Source organism: Elephantulus edwardii, unplaced genomic scaffold, assembly GCF_000299155.1.
Source record: "Elephantulus edwardii isolate Elephantulus edwardi_28Jun2011 unplaced genomic scaffold, EleEdw1.0 scaffold00087, whole genome shotgun sequence".
Taxonomy (NCBI): domain Eukaryota; kingdom Metazoa; phylum Chordata; class Mammalia; order Macroscelidea; family Macroscelididae; genus Elephantulus; species Elephantulus edwardii.
This window is the reverse complement of record NW_006399837.1, coordinates 7285151-7304830: the sequence shown is the minus strand read 5'-3', so window position 1 is coordinate 7304830 and position 19680 is coordinate 7285151. Positions and strand designations below refer to the sequence as shown.

Here is a 19680-nt window from a genome sequence, read left to right as displayed (position 1 = left end):
CTTAAAAGGTCCTTGACAGTAATTTATGCAATGTGATTTGCACTCTGATTCCTTGGTTGCTCCTACCATGGTGTTGATTATAGATCCAAGTGAAATGAAATAATTGAGACCTTCAATCTTTTCTCTATCGTTATGTATACTGGCTCAATTGTGAGAATTTTTGTTTTATTAATGGGGAAGTATAATCATACTTTCACTGAAGACTGTATTTATTAACTTTATCAGTAAGTGATTCAAGTTGTTCTCATTCTCTACAAGAAAAGTTGTATTATCTGCATGCCTCAGATTATTGATAGTTCCTCCAATCCTGATGTGATGTTCTTTATGTGGTCCAGATCCTCAGATTATTTGCTCAATATATAGATCGAATAGATAATGGTGAAAGGATGCAATCTTAGCCATGCATCATACACTTGTTCTGTTCAGATACCTGCCTCTGGTCATTTGAACAGGTTCCATATGAGCACAACTTAAGTGTTCTAGAATTCTCATTCTTCTTAGTGTTGTACATTTGCATAGTTATCAAGCACAAGTAAGCATCTTTCTGCTATTTTCTGCCTTTAGCCAGCTTCCAGCTGACTTTAGTAATGATGTCCATAGTTCCACAGCCTTTTCTGAATCCAGCCTGAATTTCTGGTGGTTCCTTGTTCATGTGTTGTTTCAGCCATTTTTAAAATACTCTCCAGCAGAATTTAATTGCTTGTGGTATTAATGCTATTGTTCAGTAATTTCTGCAGTCTTCCTTCCATTTTATTTTGATGCTTCCTGCATCATTCAAGATTTTCCCTAATAGAATCCATAAATATTGCAGCTCAAGACTTGAATTTTTTCCTTTTAAGATTGAACAACACTGGCTGTTAATCATTTTGGTTTTCTAACTCCAGGTTTACACACTATTAATTACAGTATTTTGTTTTCTCCAGCTGCTGTTCAGTGCCCTTACTGTCTTGATTTTAGCTTCTCTGCTTTTAAATCTGACATCCATTTTGGGCTTTTCTTTGTTTCCCATCTTTTTAAATGTCTTTGTGCTTTCTTCACCTGTGATGTCCTTGATTTCATCTCACAACTTGAATCTTTGATAATAGTATTCAATGTATCAAATACACTATTGAGGTAGTACCTAGATTAAGATGGTTAATACTCAGGATTACACTTTTTCTCTCATGTACTTGTTTTCATTTCCTTCAACTTTAACTAGCAAATGAGTATTTTATGGCTTGTTCAACTGCCGTCACCTGGCCTTGTTCTTCCTCCTGTCCTTATAGAGACCTTCTGCATTCTTAATGTATAATATTCTTGATATCCTCCCACACTCATCTGGTCTTTGTTCATTTGGAATCAAAGGTAACTAACACTACAAAACAATCTAAAAAACAGAAAATGTGCCTATCTACAAAAGTCTTCATTAAGTCTTTCACTGAAACACTAAATTTCACATAATGGTTACATTAAAATCGTAATAATACTAGAACAAAATATATTACATAGAAATCAATGGAATTCCTCCTCTATGAAGAAGAATGTGCCATCAGGATTGGAGAAAGACTCATCAATAACATTATGCAGATGACACAATCTTGCTTCTGATAATGAGCGTGATTTGCAGAGCTTCATCTCACGTACTCTGGGCATGTTGTTAGGAGAGGCTGTGCCTTGGAGAGGGTCATCATGCATGGAAAGGTGCTAGGATGGTAAAGAAAGAAGACAATCGTCAACTAAACAGATTGATACAGTGACTGGCAGCAGTGGTCTCAAGTTTGTCAGGAAGGGTGAGGGTGGCATAGGAGAGGACAGGGTTCAGATTTGTTGTTTGTAGCTGTCAGTCTTGGCGGCATAGAGGTAAGGAGTTAGGATGCCAACCAAAAGCCAAGTGTTCAAATCCACCATTGCAGAAGGATGGACAATTTCCTTCTGAGCCTCTGAAAACTCATTGGAGGGTCAGTTCAAAGTTGGTTCAGACTCAAGAGGAAAACATCAACAATATATCATGTCATCTGAGATGGATGTCACAAGAGACTTTGAATAATGCAGTATAATTCTGAGAAGCCACAACAGGGGGAAGAAATCAAGAAGTTAAGGAGCAAAACGGAGCATTTTAAAGGTCAGTGCAGAGGACCAAAGAGAGTATTATAAAGAATTGTGCAAAGAGTTGGAGTCAGAAAATCAAAAGGGACGAACTCGCTTAACATTCTTAAGCTGAAGGAACTGAAGAACAATTCAAGCCTTGAATTACAATACTTAAGGATATTGTGAGCAGAATGTTAATGACTGAGGAGGCAGCATCAAAAGAAGATGGAAGGCGTATATAGTCACTGTACCAAAAAGAACTGGCTGACGCAGAAGCATTTCATGAAACAACGTATGTTAACAAGAGCTTGTGGTGATGAAGAACTTCAAGCTTCTCTGAAGGAATTTCAAAAAAACAAGGCCTCAGGAATTGGTGTCACATGAATTGACATTTTAACCAACAGATGCAGCCCTGGACGTGCTCACCAGGTTATGCCAAGAAGACTAGAGGTCCACTCCCTAACGAACTGACTGGAAGAGATCCATATTTATTATTCCCATTCCAAAAAAAAGGTGATCTTACAGTGTGGAAATTATCAAAAGTATCATTAATTTCAAGTGCAAGCAAGATCCTGCTGAAGATTATTCCAAAGTGACTGGAACAGTACAACAGAATTGCCAGATGAGCAGACTGGGTTTAGAGAGGCCATGGCACTAAGGACATTATAGCAAATGTTAGATGGCTCTTGGCTGAAAGCATAGAGTACTGAAGGGACATCTGTTGTGTTACTTTAACTGTGTGGATTACAACAAATTGTAACCTTGGAAGAAAATGGAATCTCAAAATACTTGTGCTCACATGACTGTCAGTAGATAGTCATCAGAATAGAGCAAGGAAATACTGTGTCACTGAAGATCAGCAAAGGTCTATACAAGGGATGCCTCCTATCTCCATATTTTTCAGTCTTTGTGCAGATTATCCAAGCTTCTCATAGTGCCCAGCCTCTCAGATAATCTGTTCTGTATACAGGTTGAAAAGTTATGGCGATAGGACACATCCCTGGCGTACACCCTTCCCAATTTTGAACCATGCATTGTTGCCCTGCTCTGTTCTGAGGACTGCCTCTTGGTCTAAGTATAGGTTTCGCATTAGCACGATCAAGTATTCTGGGGTTCCCATTCTTCTGAGAGTCAGTCACGGTTTGTTATGATCCACACAGTTAAATGCCTTTGCATAGTCAATGAAACACAGACATTCCTCTGGTATTCCCTGCTTTCAGCTAAGATCCATCTAACATTAGCTACAATATCCCTAGTACTATGACCCCTTCTAAACCCAGCCTGGACTTCCGACAGTTCTCTGCTGATGTGCTGATGTGTCGTTTATAGATAATCTACAGTAGAATCTTGCTTGCATGTGAAATTAATGATATTATTCTATAGTTTCCACACTCTGTTGGGTCATCCTTCTTTGGAATGGGAACAAATATAGATCTCTTCTCCAGATTTCTTGGCACAACTTGGTGAGCACATCCAGAGCAGCATCTGTTAGCTGAAATACATCAATTGGTATACCATCTATTCCAGGGGCCTTATTTTTTCCTATTTCCTTAAAAGCAGCTTGAACTTCTTCTTTCATCACCATAGGCTCTTGCTCATATGTTATTTCATGAAATTCTTCTCTGTCTGCCAATTCCTTTAGATACAGTGACTCAGTATATTCTTTCCATCTTCTTTTAATACTTTCTGGATCATTTAATATTCTGCCGAAAGCATCCTTGATTATAGCAACTCGAGGTTTGAATTTGTTCTTCAGTTCCTTGAGCTTTAGAAATGCTGAGCGAGATCGGCCCTTTTGATTTTCTGACTCTAGCTCCTTGCACATTTCATTGTAAAATTTTGTTTTGTCATCCCGTGCTGCCTTTTGGAATTTTCTATTCAACTCTTTAGTATCTTGAATTCTTCCTTCTGCTTTGGCTTCTCTGTGCTCCAGTGCAATATGCAGAATTTCTTCTGACATCCATTACCAGTGTTATTTTAATCTTTGCCATGATGCTAGAAGTTAGAAACTCTTATCACATTAAGGAGACTGGGGCACAGAAACGTAATAACTTACCCAAGGCGACACATCTAGTCAGGGAGCTGAAAATGAAGTGCAGGTGATCTGACTACAAAACCAGTGTGTTCAGTCTTTATTTATAGAGAAGGAATTGGAGGAGGTGGTAGGAATTTGCTTGGTACCATTTTCTATGTAGTTTATTATGAAAATTTAAGATTTTTTTCTGACTGTAATGTTGCATCATGAAAGATTGCGAAATGAATGCCCAGGAGGTTGGTTTATGATTCAAGAGAGTGTTGGTCTCTGGCCCATATATTTACATTTAATATTTAATAGGTTAAATTAGAGAGTAAAGCTCATCATGCATTCTCTGGCCTAAAATGTATTTGTTTGATTTTAAAATTGAGGATTGCATTATTTTATTGATAAGATACATGAATATATATATATGATTGTATGTAAATAAACTGTAATGAACTCTTCTTCAATAGGTGCGAGAAGATGTACTAAATTCATTGAATAACAACTTTCTTCAAACGCTAAATCAAGCTTGGAATGATCATCAAACAGCTATGGTGATGATTAGAGACATACTAATGTATATGGTAAGTCTTTCTGTTCTTTTTTCTTTTAAGAAGTTAACCATCTGCAAACACAGTATCTTTGTGTTAAGTTTAGTTGGATGATACTTGCCAATTGTAATTTTAAAACATAAATCATGTTTCTTTTGTGATAGTCAAGGTCAGTTTGTATGACCAGTAATCCTTACTTGTTGTGTAATTATTGAATGATTAGAATGAATGGCCAGAAGGGAAAGATTGTAATCTCCCCCCCCCCACCCCCCCCTTGCGTCTAGTAGCACTTGTACTTAAAGAGAAATACTGAGAAGCCCAGGATAACATCATCTTCTGTAAGAGTAGTTAAGTGAAACCAATTATTCTCTTAGAGGTTTTAATGTTTGTGTATCTTTGGTGACAGAAGATGCTATCTTAATATGGTAGTAATTATACTCTAATAAACTGTCCTCCATATGTGTCCTTTGCAAATCCTTGCACTACATGATGGTGGCCTGTTGTCTTTAAGGTGTTTAGGTGCTTCAGTGCATATTTCATTTTTACTCATTACTGTTTATTTTGAATATGATTGTGTTCTTACTTGTTTAGCAGGCTCGTATGGGAAGGATTGACTAGGCAGTTCAATAAAACTTTAAAGGGGATTGAACTATTGTTTTGTTGTTATTTTAAATAGTAGTAGTAGTATAGAATGAAGCCAGATTCACCATGCTTAGTTATTATTGTTTGAGTGAAAGATGTTATATTCTAGTGACCTTTCTTGTTACTTCTGTTTTTATGTTTGGAAATAAGACCGTGATTTTTTTTTTTCTACCCCAAAATTCTCTATTTCTAATTTTTATTCCAGTTTCTTGTTGTTAGGTGTTAACTTGACAAGTATGACCCATAGCAGCCCTAAGAAAAACAGATTTGAACCCTGTCCTATCCTATCCCATCTTCATACTTTTTGACGCACTAGAGTCTGTTGCTACAGTCACTGTGTCAATCTACTTGGGCTTGTCTTTTGTGAGCCTCCTGCTTTCCAAGCATGATGTCCCTCCGAGGAATAGCCTCTCCTAGCAACATGCCCAAACTATGTGAGATGAAGCTTTATTATCTTTGCCTCTAAGGAGTAGTCTGGCTGCACTTTGTCCAAGACATATTTGTTCCTTTCGCAGTCCATAGAATAATCAGTACTCCCAACGCAACAGCTCAAAAGCATCAATTCTTCTCCTCTCAGCCTTATTTATTGTCTAGCTCTCACATGCAAAGCAAGTGATTGAAAAGACTATGGTTTGAATTAGACACACCTTAGTCCTCAAACTGACATCATTGCTCCTCGATAGTTTCTTAGTTTTTATTTTTAATTGTAGTGACAGCTTGTCCTAGTCTCTTGAGAGAATCATGTTATTTTTACCTCAGTTACAATGAAAGCAAACACAATTGTAAAGTTTTGTTCTGCAAATGAATTCACTTCGCTCTGTTACTGTTAGTGGTAAAGGGGCTAGAGAACGGTAGTTTTCAGGAACTTGATAGAAGTACCTGAAATTTTTCATTGAAAATTTTCGAGTAGTTGACAAAAGATAGAAGAATTTAAATTAGTCTTTCTGAGCTTCATTTTAATACTTTGCTGGGAAACTGACTACTTGCAATGTCGTGCTCCATTTCTGTTGACAGAAGATGTTTTTTAAGTATGTATGTATGCTTTATTTCACTTTCTCATGTTGTGCAAATGCACTCTCAAACTTTATTTCCTCTTTCGCTTTTTATGTGACCACAGTCAAGAAGGTAGTTTATGCCTCACCTTCCTCATTTAGAAAATAAAAACACCTAATTAGGTAGAGTAGTACAGAGGCTTAAGGCAACTAACTGTATATAATCATTTGCAAAGCTTGGCCCATAGTAATGGTAGTGTGACTGTTTTTGTCCCTTCTGGTAGCACTCAGTCCTGGGTAAGCCCAGCCACGTACTAATCCAGTGCTTCTGTTGGAGGAAACCATACATGGTGAGATGACTGCCACTATTTATCATTGTCAGGAAATTCTAGTAGCTCCTCTGTGCTGCCCAGCAGTTTTACTCTTTCACTAAGCAGCTCACTTTACCACATTGTCTGCAAGCCTCCCGGCTCTCCTCTGGTACCCTCATCCTTAGTAAATGATCTCATCATCATCTTAAACAAGGTAGAGCATCAGATGAGAGTTCTGTTTATTTCTTTGTTATGGTATCTACAACTTTTGTTCTTTGTGTTTTCTCTTTAGTGTTGTATTTTTCTCTTTTTTTAATAAGACATTGTCTAATATCAAAGACTTATTTCTCTTCCACCTGTGCTGTGTATAGTTTCAGCATCTTACTTATTAATAGACATGTTCAGACTACTCACATCTTGAAAATAAAAGTCCATGAAATGCTCTGGTGAACCTCTGAATAGTTTCCCAAAGTCTCCGTCATTCATCACTTCATGTCTGGTAAGAAAGATTGACACATGTTGTTTCCCTCTTCTTACCTCCTGTTGACTTGAACATGTTCTCATTAAACTTTTTCCTTTACTCTGCAGTTAATTTTTTGGCCCTTATTGTGGTTACCATGATGTCTGTAAATCTGTCAGTGCAGAGATCACTCCTAATCCTCATCATCCTTGATTTTTCAGCAGCATTTGGCAAAATTGACCATTCCTTTCTTTCAGACTCTTCACTGTGACACGACATCCCTTTCTGATTGTTCCTTCTCAGCCACTCTCCTTCCTCCTTTCTACTCTATAGTCCATTTTGAAGCTTTATTCTAGACTTTTTTTCCTTATTCACACTTCTCGCCTCATTCATTCTGAACAGATGATTCTTACAATTAGGGTTCTTAGGCTCATTTTCTGAGACTTAGGCTTATATATTTGTCTAGTTAATAGGTTCTTTCATTGTCTGAGAAGTCCCTCAGAATTGGTAGATGTCAATAAGTTTAAAATCACTATCATTCCTATTGTTGAGTTTCTTTTCTGTGCATACGTCATACTTTGCTTTTCTGCCAAGTATTTCTTTTATGTCTAAAATCTACAGTTTCATTCTGTTTTTATGTTCACTACCTACAACCCACACCACCTTTACCTTTTGCTAAGTCAGTAATTAGTCTTTTAACTTACATTGTGGTCTTTAGTGGCTTCCACAGATTTCTTACAGTTAATATTTTAAACCACAGATCTGAATAGGTTACTGTCTTATGGAATCTCATACATACCTAGAAATATTATAGAGTTTTCTTCATTTGGCTTATTGCTACTCATCTTTCAAGTTTTAAATTTCTGGCAAACTTTTCCTTACCTATGCCATATATTTTCCCCAAGTACAAGTACTCTCATTGTACCAGTACTCTTCTTCATAGAGTTTATCGTAGTCCTTATTAACAGAATCCACGAGTTTTTGGCCTGTTAGTGTCACCCCTGTGTAGTGTTTGTAGCAGCTTTTTTGTAAGCAGAATCTGTTCATGATAGCTTTTCCCCATTTGTGCTCTGACTTTGTACCAGAGACCTAAGTGTGTAGTCCCCTTGGTATCTTTTTGTGATTAGAGCAAATACAGAAAATATAGCCAGTGCTTCATTATAAATTCTATAAAGGTCAAGCTTTTTGTGCTTGATAGTTAGGCGTTTTTGAATTCTCTTACTTTTCATCTCAACTCCTGCTTAAAATTATTAATAGAACCATAAACACTGCAGTCGCTGTGCCCTGTCAGTGGTTTGTTTCTCTGTACTGGTTAGCAGTCTGTGATGATTTGGTTAAAGGTACAAGAATCTGCCCTGTGCCCTGCAAGAAGGAGGTCTTGTGGTACAGTCACAAATACAGAACACATTTTCTGATGTAATAAAAGAAAGGAAATTTTATATGAAATAGATTGCTGCAAATAGGAAGTTTGGAATAGTGAGAAAATATTTAATGCTACACTAAAGACCAGGTTTTTGTTATTGCCGTGTCATAAATGTGCTTACAACCACTTAGTCTCTGGTAAAGATTTGTATTCTTAACAGTAAAATTCAGTGTTGATCAGGGTGATTCTTAATGTTTTTGATCGACCACTAGGAGAACAGTTGGAATTCATGGACTCTCTCCTAGAAATATTTGTATGTGCGCACGCACACACTCTGGCTCACTCGCTCTTTCTTTGATAGGCAGTTTTCAAGTTATGGGTACCTTGAAGCACTTCTGTGGGATCCGATTAAGAATAGGTTGGTGGTGTTGGATATCATGCAGTCACCACCTATTCTTAGTGACCCTGTGAGTACAACATAACGAAATCTTGTCCAATCCTGCGTCACTTTACAACCTCGACTCTACTTAAGCTGTTGTTGTAGTCACTGTCCTGTGCCATTCCATCTTATTGAATGTCTTTCGCTTTCACTGACTGTACATTTCCTACCATATGATGTAATTGCCTTGGGAATGCCCCCTCCTAATAATATAGCCAAAATATATTTGAGACGGTATCTCTATCCTGACTTCTAAGCCAGATATACTGTTTTTTGGGTAGTCTGTGATGTATTCAGTATTACTCACCAGCACTACAATTAAAGATAAAAGGTCTTATCCCATCTTCCTTATTTTGTGTAACTTTACATGCATGTGAAGCAATTGGAATTACCATGGCTTGGGTCAGGCGTACCTTAGTGTTAACTCAGGAAAAGAGAATGATATGCTTGCACATATCAAAGAATGGAATCTGTGTTCTAAATTGTATGTGGTTTTATTGTTATTTGCTGTCAAATTGACTTATGACTCAGTGACCCTGTGAACAGTGCCTCTGAAACTTGCCCTGTGCTGAGCCAACCTCACTGTCTCCAACACACTTGACCCTGTTACCAGTCACCGTATAAGTCCCTCTTATCCAGGGTCTTCCTGTCCTGTCATGACCTTCTACCCTTTGAAGTATGATGTCCTTCTCCAAGCACTAGTCCCTCCTGCCCAAAATATCTAAGACAGTTTCAAAATCCTTGTTTCTAAGGAACAACCTTGTTTCACCTTCTCCAGGACAGACCTGTTTGTTCTCCTGGCAGTTCATGACATATTCCGTATTCTCCTCCAGCACCACAACTCAAAGGCTTTGATTCTTCTGTCGTCTTTTGTCAGTATCCAGTTCTTAAATATAGCAGCAATTGAGAAAACCATGGCTTGGATCAGGTACAACTTTAGTCTGTAGACTGACAGTGTTGCTCTCTAGCCCTCTGGAGAGGTCCCTGACAATAGACTTTCCTAATGTAGTTCCTCTTTTGATTTCCTGACTGCTGGTGCCAAGAGTGTTGATTATAGACCCGAGCAAGGTGAAATTGTTAACAACTTCAGTTTTTCCCCCCATCTATCATGATGTTGCCAATTGTTTCCTGGTGAGAATCTTTGTGAGTGTAGAAACTTGAATTTGTGTATGTTTTGCTGTGTATATTCTCAACAACAACAAAATAAATTTTGAGGGTGGGATAGTTATAAATGAAAGGTATAACATCTTTCCTTTTTAGGACGAGGCACTTGGCAGCAGGATTGCCCAGCGCAGTATGTCATTTGATTTCTTGACTGCTGCTCCATGAATGTTTTATACGGATACTAGTATAATGAAATCATTGACATCTTCAGCTTTTCTCCATTTATCAAGGTAATGCTTATGACACTAGTTGTGAGGATTTTTGTTTTCTTGATGTTGAAGTATAATCCACACTGAACTTCAATAGTAGCGCTTCACGTCTTTTTTAACTGCCAGCAAAATGATGTCATCTGCATTTCTCATGTTAATGAGTCTTCCTCTAGTCCTGGTGCTGTTCTTCATATAGTCTTGCTTTTCAGTTTATTTGCTCAGCATACACAGTGAATGAGTTTGATGAAGCGATAACATCCCTGAAACACCCCTTTAGTTATTTTAAACTTGTATTATTCCTTCATTCTGTTCAAAGGACAGTTTCTTGATCTGTCTACAGGTTCCACATAAGCACAGTTAAGTGTTCTGGAATTCCCATTCTTTTTAGTGTTAACCACAGTATATTATGAAACATATAGTTGAATGACTTTGCAGTCATTAAACACAAGTAAACTTCTTTTCTGGTTTTCTCTATTTTTCACCATCATCCATCAACCATTTTAATTGTGTTTTTTTTTTGTTCTGTTGAGTCCATACTCAGCCGATCGATCCATCATTGATCCTCCAGTGAGTTTTTGGAGGCACTTAATCACATGGAGGAGATTGCCCTTTTTTTCCCATGGAGAAGCTGGAGGATTTAAACCTCATGCCTCCAGGTTTGTAGTGCAGCTGCTTAACATTAGTTTACCAGTAGTCCTCATGCCAAGCCTCTTCTGGAGTTAATGTCAATTTCTGCCAGTTCCATGTCTATATCCATTTCTCAAGTTATTGTTCATAAAATTTTACTTGTATGTGGTATAATTTCTATGCTCTCGTCCCCCTTTTTTGGAATATATGCAGATAATCAAACTTTGACGTAGATATGTTAACATAGCCAGGGCTTTATTTGCCTGTTTGAAACACCTCAGTTGATACTTGTTCAGTTCCTGGAGCCATTTTTTTTTGTCAATCCCTGTGTTACTTAGACTTCTTCCTTTGATAGAATTGATTCTTTATCAAGTGCTACCCCCTGAAGTGGTTCACTGTCAAACCATTTGTTGTTTTTACTATGTATATTTCTTCTATCTTTTCTTGGATGCTTCATGTACCATTCCATTATTTTGCAATGGAATATTCTTTTAATGACACTCTAGGCTTGAATTTTTGAACATTCTATTTTAGCTTGAGATGTTCAACTTTTTTTACATTTTCATATCTTTTTGCTTTAGCTTTTCTGCCTTCAAGAGCAACTTTCAGGGCCTTTTCTGGCATCTATTTTTGTCTTTTCTTTCTTTCCTTTTTTTGGGGGGGTGGTTTGGGGGTTTGTGGGGGGTTTTTTGTTCCTTTTTTAAAGTGACTTTTGCTTTCTTCATGTTTTATGGCCTTGATGTCATTCAACAGCTTGTCAGGTCTTTGCTCTTTGCATTCATTCAGGGCTTCAAGTATATCCCTGTCATGTCCTCTAAATTTGGGTGTAATATAGTATGAGTAGTTACTTTTATTCTCACATGGTTATTGTTGTGTTCCGTTGAGTTGGAACCAGCCCATGGCTGACCCTCCAGCAGGTTTTCAGAGGCAGTTAATCACAGGGGAGCAGATGAATTTGAACCATGTGCCTTCGAGATTGCAGTGCAGTTTCTTGTCACTTGGCCACCAGTGCTCATGTACTTGTTTTAATTTTATTTTCAGTTTAAGCTTAATGTATGGGATGGATGTAGAGGATGGTTAAGAACGGAGGATAGAGATTAGCTCGGAAAAAATCAAATAGTTAATAAGGCCTGTAGTAGTAAGTTTAAAACTCATAGTCTTCACTATTTTGCTATACTTCTTCACAGACGAAGTCTTTTGGTTGACTTTACCAAATTTCTTGTACCTTCTTATTGTACTATGAGCATAAATTAATTCATTCCGTAGATATTTACTAAATATATATTAATGTTAGTATAGTATACTTATTTTTAGTAACCACATTTTCTAAGCATTTATTTCCTCTTTATAACATGTACACTTGCTTGGACAGATGATTATGGTTTCTCAAGTCTCGTTTAAAAACAAGCAACAATAGTGGTCCAGTGGTTGAACACTTAGCTGCTAACAGAAAGGCCCACTGTTATAATCTGCCAGTGACCTCTTGAGATAACAGACTTGGCAACTTGGTAGTGTGAAGATTTTAGCCTAAACATGCATAATCCCACAGTATCAGTAACAAAAAACGGTTATCTTTAAGTTGATACATGGGCAGGCATGCAAACTGTGTAGGGAAAGGAAACTTTAGACTATGCCCATGAGTGTATGTAGATCAGGCAAAAGGAGGAGCAGTCAGAGATAAAGTGTTTTAAAACTTCTTAGCCGTAACCATATATTTTGAAGAAGTGAGTCATTAGAACAATTGTCATATGTCTTTTGAGTACAACTCATACTGACCCGGTGAACAACAGACTTGAATCGTGTCCTGTGCCATCCTCAACTCTGATACACTTGAGCCCATTGATGCAATCTCCATGTCAATCCACCTCCTTGAAGATCTTCCTTTCTTTCACTGACTGACCATCTTGCCAAGTGTTATATACTAGAATAGCCTCTTTAGTAACATTCCTAAAATATGAGAGATGAAGCTTCATCATCCATGCGTCCAAAGAGCGTTCTGGTTGCAGCTTTTCTAAAATGTACTTGACAGTGCATGCACTCTTCTCCAGTACTGCAATTCAAAAACATCAGTTCTTCTGTCACCCTTATTCATTGTCCATCTCTCAGGTACATAGCAAGTAATTGAAAAGGCCATGCATGGCCTGAGTCAGTCACATCTTAATCTTTGAACTGATATTATTGGCCTTCAGTATTTTGAAGCAGTTCCTGAGAGCAATATAGCAGTCTGTATTGCTTATAGCAGTAGTCTCCTAATCTCCTGATTGTTGGTAACAAGGATATTGATTATGGATCTGAACAAGATAAAATCATTAAGTTTTGGTCCTTTCTCCATCCATCATGATACTTCCTGTACTGGCCCAGTGAACCATAGGTAGGGAGTATTTCTGTCAGTTGGCATAATATTGTTCATAACATAATAGTCTGCATCCATTTTGTTGTGAGCATTGTAGCCAGTGGTCATTCAGAGTGCAGCCAACGGTCTCTCTTCATCTTAAGAGAATCACAGACTCAAGGCAGTAGCTAGTTCAAAAGACTAACAGACCTGGAACCAGAAAAGCTGAATACTGTCTATTGCTACCTCCTGCCTGATCACAGAAGACCCTGGACAGATTGAGAGAAATAGGTAGCTCAGATTTTAAATTAATACAAAAGATCAGATTGATAGACTGTTGGAACCCTTGAGACTGGACCTTTGGTCCTTTAAATAAGGAACTGAATTTACCAGTAAGAAAGGGATTACCGTTCAGTTAAACAGCAGGGAAGGTTATCAAGTGAGCATGAACACAACTGAAAAACAAGCTTCTCAGAGTGGACCAAAAGGACATTTGTCCCCAGAATCTAGATGTTAGGTTTCATCGAGTCATCTAGAACTCATAGTGACATTGAAGAGAAAACCTTCTGTTTTTCACATCTTACTGATCTCTGACATACTTGAATCTGTTTTTTAAATCACTGTGTTGGTCTATATTGTTGAGGGTTTTTGACCCTCCACTTTTTCCAACACGATGATGCCTTGTCCCAAAGATTGACTTATTTGGACAGCATACTCAAAGTATCTGAGACACAGTTTGACCATGCTTGCTTCTGAGGAGCTACCCTGCTTACAGTTTTCCAAGACAGATTTGTTTTTTCTTTCTACAGCTCATGGGATATTCAGTACTCTTCTTCAGCACCACAGTTCAAAGGCATTCAGTCTTCTTGGGTCATCCTTATTTATTGTCCGACTTTGAGATGCATAGGAAGCAATTGAAAACAACATGGTTTGTATCAGGCACTCCTTTGTCTTTGAACTGACATCCTTGATCTTATTAAGAGATCCTGTTGTTGCTGCTGTTGTTGATTGCCTTCAAGTCAGTGATCTTATGAACAGAAGGCCTGACGCCCTTCTTAAAACTATGTTTATCAAATTTCATAGAGTTTCCAGAGGCATGTTGTTTAGAAAGTGGATTGCAAGTTTCCCCAATGCAACATGCTTTTTAAATTTTTGACTGCTTGTACTATGCTACTATGGCCCTTGGAAAAGAAATTCATGCTCGAAAAGGTCAGTGAAGGAGAGGAAGACCTTTAACAAGACCCTCAACAAGATAGATTTGACATAGTGACTAACAGTTGGGATGAAGAGGATAGAGTAAGGTTCAGATTCATTGTCCATGGGGTCACTGTGAGTTGTGGTAGATGCAACGACAAGTAACATCAATAACTGGGTTTTGGAATGCTTTAAATTGACATCCTGGATATTAGTGGCCACTGTGAATCAGAGAATCATATGAGTGACAAATTGAGGAGGAATAATGTTGCATTCATAGTCAAAAAAGAACATTACAGTATCTGTCCTGAAGTACAATGCCAGTAGTTTTCATATATAGATGGAACTGTTTACACAGTTGCTACTCAAATAATATATACCAACAACTAAAAGAGTGTTGGAGAGGAGAACTGAGCATCCCATGGATGCCCAAGAGAACAGATATGTTCTTGGAGAGGGTGCAGCCAGAGTGTTTTTTGGAAAGCAAGAATGATGTGGTTTTGTGTTGCATACTGAGGGTAAAGTATTTTAATAATGAGACAAACAGCTAGGAATGAGATAGAGCAGAGAGCATGAAAAACAGGGGCCAGCATTTCTCCACCAAAGACCCCAAGTCATGTTTCTCTGTGTATTTATTGATAACCAGGGGAAGCAAATCATAAAAGGAATTCCTTGTAAATGAAGCCAAGTTCTTTATACTGAAAACCTTCCCTTTGACTCAGGAGGGACGAGTTAGCAAATGCCAGAATTTGGTATACCCTTAAGGATTGCTTTGGTGCCTCAGGGTGAACTCTAGCTCAGGAAGTAACACTCCCTCTGTAGAGGGGCCCTAGCTGTCTCCTGTCTGCAGGGAACAAACAACTCATTTTCTGTGATTTGTCACAAGAGAAATCCTAACTTATAAATTTGTAATTCCTTCAATTCCTGAACAAGGGTTTTCATTGAATGTTTGGTATAAAGTTTGGCTTCCCATAGTTTTACCTCACATACTTTGAGCATGTTGCTAGGTAGTGTCGCTTCTTGGAGAAGGACATGGTGGAGAGTTCGACCAGGTGGATTGACATGGTGACTGCTGCAAAGGGTTCTTGTGTGTCAGGAAGTGGGAAGATGCTGCAGGACAGAACAGGGTTCAGATTTTTTTGTTCATAGGGTCGCTATGAGCTGTACTCAGTGGCCCCTTACAACAATTTAAAAAAAAAATCCAGCTTTCATATTTGTTCTTGGCAGAAAAATTGGTCTTATAAAAGCTAGTCTTCAAAGGTAATTTTTTTTAAAGTTTGTAAACTATATTGCATTTTCAATTTAATCATTCATAATCATTTTGTTTTAGAACATTATATACAGTTGATTAGTGTAATTAGTGTCTCATCAAACCCTTACTGTATATTGCCTTTTCCAGAAGATAGTCATGTAATTTTCATTACTTCAAGACCTTGAGGATCTCTTACAGTTGTAAAAGGGTCTATTTCTATGTCTCTGGGTGTGTATTTGCATGTGCACATAATCCTTAGATTATGATAATTTTGAGAAGAGAACACTGTTTAAACTCCTTAGATAATGATTCAGTAGAACGGTTGGCAGTTGGAACCCATGAAGGAGCATGGGGACCCTGGCTGTCTTTTCCTGTGTAGATTATAACCAAGACAACCCTTTGGGGGAATTCTGCTGTTTCCTACTGGGTAGTTGTATGTTGATACCAACTTGATAGTGCACAGCAACAAACACAATTTAAGGAAATCATCATTAAGTTTTTTATTTCTTAAATATCTTAATAGATCTTGAAAGAGAAAAGGTTTTAAAGTAAAATTATTATAATCCTATCAAAAACATTTTCACTGTCCTATGTGCCATTTTACACTCATCGAAGCAAAAACTTTGAACTTCAGTAGTTAAGTCTTCAAACTGGGTTCTCTGACGTCACATCTTGTGATACTACTGGGTCCACAAATGGTAAATCAGTTGGTACGGTTTACTAGTTTTCATTTACTAGTGCCCTCTCAGTCAGAAATATTGAGCCACTAGCATTGTGGAATTTTAAAATTTTGGTCTCATAACATTTTTTCCTTTGATTTTGGAGTAGAGTTGTCTCTGTTTCCTGTGTGTGTGTGTGTGTGTGTGTGTGTGTGTGTGTGTGTGTGTGTGTGTGTGTGTTTGTGAAGCTTACTTGGATTTGAGTTTAAGATTTGAAGATGACTCTGAAAATACTTAAATTTATTGTTAGTGAAAGCTTGTCTAGTGATTAAATTTGAGAAATCAGATTAAGCATGTTCTAAAGACTGCTTGCTGCTCTGGACTGTTGGCATGAACTTTTAGAAATTCAGTTCTTGCTTACTAACAAGATAAACGTTTTTTATCTGTAAAAATTTTAAGTACCATTTGCTTTCCTGATTTCTTTACTGGTTTATAAATACAGACATCAACACAGTTAGGGATCATTTTAGTGTAAATAGGACAGAAAACCTGAGTGAAGCATAAATTGGCCAGTTTTCCAATAACTTGAAATTTTCATAGCTATGCATTACAGATGTATCATCGCTCAAAGTAGGACTGGAAATGAGACTCTAGAGGAATCAGTGCTACTTTTGGTTAATTGGGGCATTATTGGAAGTACTTGAAATACTGAACTTTTTTGAGGCAAAGATGTTATGAAGAGATTTTTTTTTTTTTTTTTTTAATTTTTCAAGAACCTTTATTAAATCGATGTTCATTAGAACTACCGGTGTGTTTGAACTGCTTCTTGTCTTTGGGTTAATAGGGAAACTCCTAACCACTAGGCTACGAAAGTTCTATGAAGAGATTTTTAACTTATATTTGAGACAAGATTTGGGAGTGCATGTATATGTATGTTGTACTTAGTTTTCAGAGTTAAATTTGGCTCAAAGGTTGATTTTAATATTTACTCTTTAATTGAGCTTTGAATTTGAATGATAGTTCTAAGAGTTGGTTTTAGAACTTAAGTTTCAAAAATGTCTTTAATTTGTCAAAAAAACATTGTTCAAAAGTGAGATACTACATATGAATGGTACTTAAAGTTACTTTAGTTACTTTCTTTGCAGTTGCCACCAGTTAACTTTCTCCAAGCTCACTTATTGGAGTTTGTTTTTCTCTTACTTAGTGATTGTTTAAAAAGCATTTTTTTGTGAAATATCTCAGTCGCAAAAGGACAAATACTGCATATTGCCACTGTTGTAAAATGGGACTGACATTGGGCATGTGGGAACCTAAGAAAGGGGATAAATAGTGTATACTGCATTGAAACAGATGAGGGAGAAAACTGTTTAAAAGGAATACAGAATTAGGTATTGTTTTCATGACAAGATTACAGAAAAAGATGCTTATTAAAGTGGACTGGATTCAAGGTAGGGGCAACTGTGTAACAATGAAAGTCTTCAAAGAGAAAAACCAACTGGGGGAAGGGGTGGGTAGGGAGGAAAAGGTAAAGTAATGAATGGGTGGAAATTAAATGGAAAGAATATGCTGTAAAAAATATATGTTGCATTAAAATCATTAATAAAAACATTAAAATGTTGAATCTTTTCTTGCATATAAGTTATTTTTAAATTTCATTGTAAAATATGTCCTCTTTTTAAAAATCTTTTTATTACTAATTTTAATGATAATTTTACAAAGACTTTGGATTTCCATTCATTCATTGTTGAACTTTTCTCCCTGCCCACCCCCTCCCCCACAGTACACTCTTCTCTTTGAAAAGTAAAAGAAAAATTCTTTCATTGTTTTACAGTCCCTCCCCCCAGGTCCACTTCACTATGCAGCCTTCATTCTGGACTTCTGTCATGACAATAATACCTAATCACATATCCCTTTTAAACAGTTTTCTCCCTCATCTGTTTCAATGCAGTATACATTATTTATCCCATCTTTCTCAGTCTCCTTCCAACCCTGATGTCAGTTCTCTTTTACAGCAGTGGCACTATGCAGTATTTGTCCTTTTGTGACTGAGATATTTCACTCAGCATAATGTCCTCCAGGGTCACCCATTTTGAATAATATTTCATGTGTTCCTTATTTTTCAATGCAGCATAGTATTCTATTGTGTGAATATACCACAGCTTCTCTGTCCATTCATTTGTAGATGAGCTCTTTGGTTACTTCCATCTCTTTGCTATTGTGAACAAAGCTGCGATAAATATGGGTGTGCATATATGTGCATGGATGTCACTTATGGTCTCTTTGGGGTATATTCCCAGTAATGGAATTGCTCGGTCAAATGGTATCTCTATTTGCAACTTTTTGAGAAAGCGCCGTATCTCCTTCCGCTCCCACCAACAGTGAATAAGGATTCCAGTTTCTCCACAGTCTCGCCAGCATTTGTTGCTTGCTGTTGTATTGAATTTTACCATTCTTACTGGGGTGAGATGAAATCTCATAGTTGTTTTGATTTGCATCTCTCTTAGAACTTGAGATTTTGAACATGTCTTCATGTGCTTGTTAGCCATCTGAATGTCTTCTTCGGTGAAGTGTCTGTTCATATCCTGTGCCCATTTTTCAGTTGGATTGTTTAACTTTATCTTGTTGTGGTAAAAATGTATCTTCCCCCCCCCCCATTTTAATTTTGCTTCTAATGTGATTTCCTGAGTAATGAAGCTGTTTTGGCCCATTTAAAAAGATAACCGTTTTATACAGGGTTAGTCTTCTTAAGAGTTCTACTTAATGGGTATTGTCTCTTCCTAACTCAGTGCATTCTTTTGTATGCAGAATTTTATTTATTTTGCATGCTAATTATTTAGGTAATTGGTTGGATTTTGAGTTCTCTATTACAGGGAAAGGTAATCCTAAATTACTGGGAGGAATGGGGCTTTCTGTGTGTGGTCTTGTAGAGTCCATCACCGTGTAGGCCAGAGCTCTCTTGTCTGCTGGCAGAGCACAACCCTGGGCCATGAGTAGACAGCATAAACAGTGAGTAATCACCCTGTGAACAAAGCTCTAGCCTGCGTCTCATCCTTACACTCAGCCATAATAACCCATGAGCAACCAAAAGAGAACCAACAAATCTAAGAGGAGTACTGCAAAGGTGCCCCTTAGAGGCCGAGATGAGTAGGCAGGAGTTTTACTTAAAACTCAGTACTAACCGAAACTTCCAGGGGGCTTACCTGTCCTACTTGGGCAATTTAAAATGTAATTGCAGTCAGATTTCTATCGGCTCTGTGAAAAGTGGAGTTAAGAAAATTTCTATCATTAATAATTTCCTTTCACCCAAATTTCACGTGACCTGCCAAGATTCTTGCCCACTGCAGGTTTGCCAGGATTAGGAGAGGCAACTTGCTGAGAGAATCGAGAAAATAGAAATG

The 19680-nt window shown here is 37.5% G+C and overlaps 1 protein-coding gene across 2 annotated transcripts in view; it reads left to right on the top strand.

The window, feature by feature from the left end:
• Nucleotides 1-19680, top strand: part of CUL3 (cullin 3) — a 110699-nt gene that overhangs the window by 48958 nt on the left and 42061 nt on the right. For both annotated transcript variants that reach the window (XM_006890284.1, XM_006890285.1), the window contains one exon: nt 4558-4671. In XM_006890284.1, the coding sequence (XP_006890346.1) occupies nt 4558-4671 (114 nt within the window). The remainder of the gene's footprint in view (nt 1-4557; nt 4672-19680) is intronic.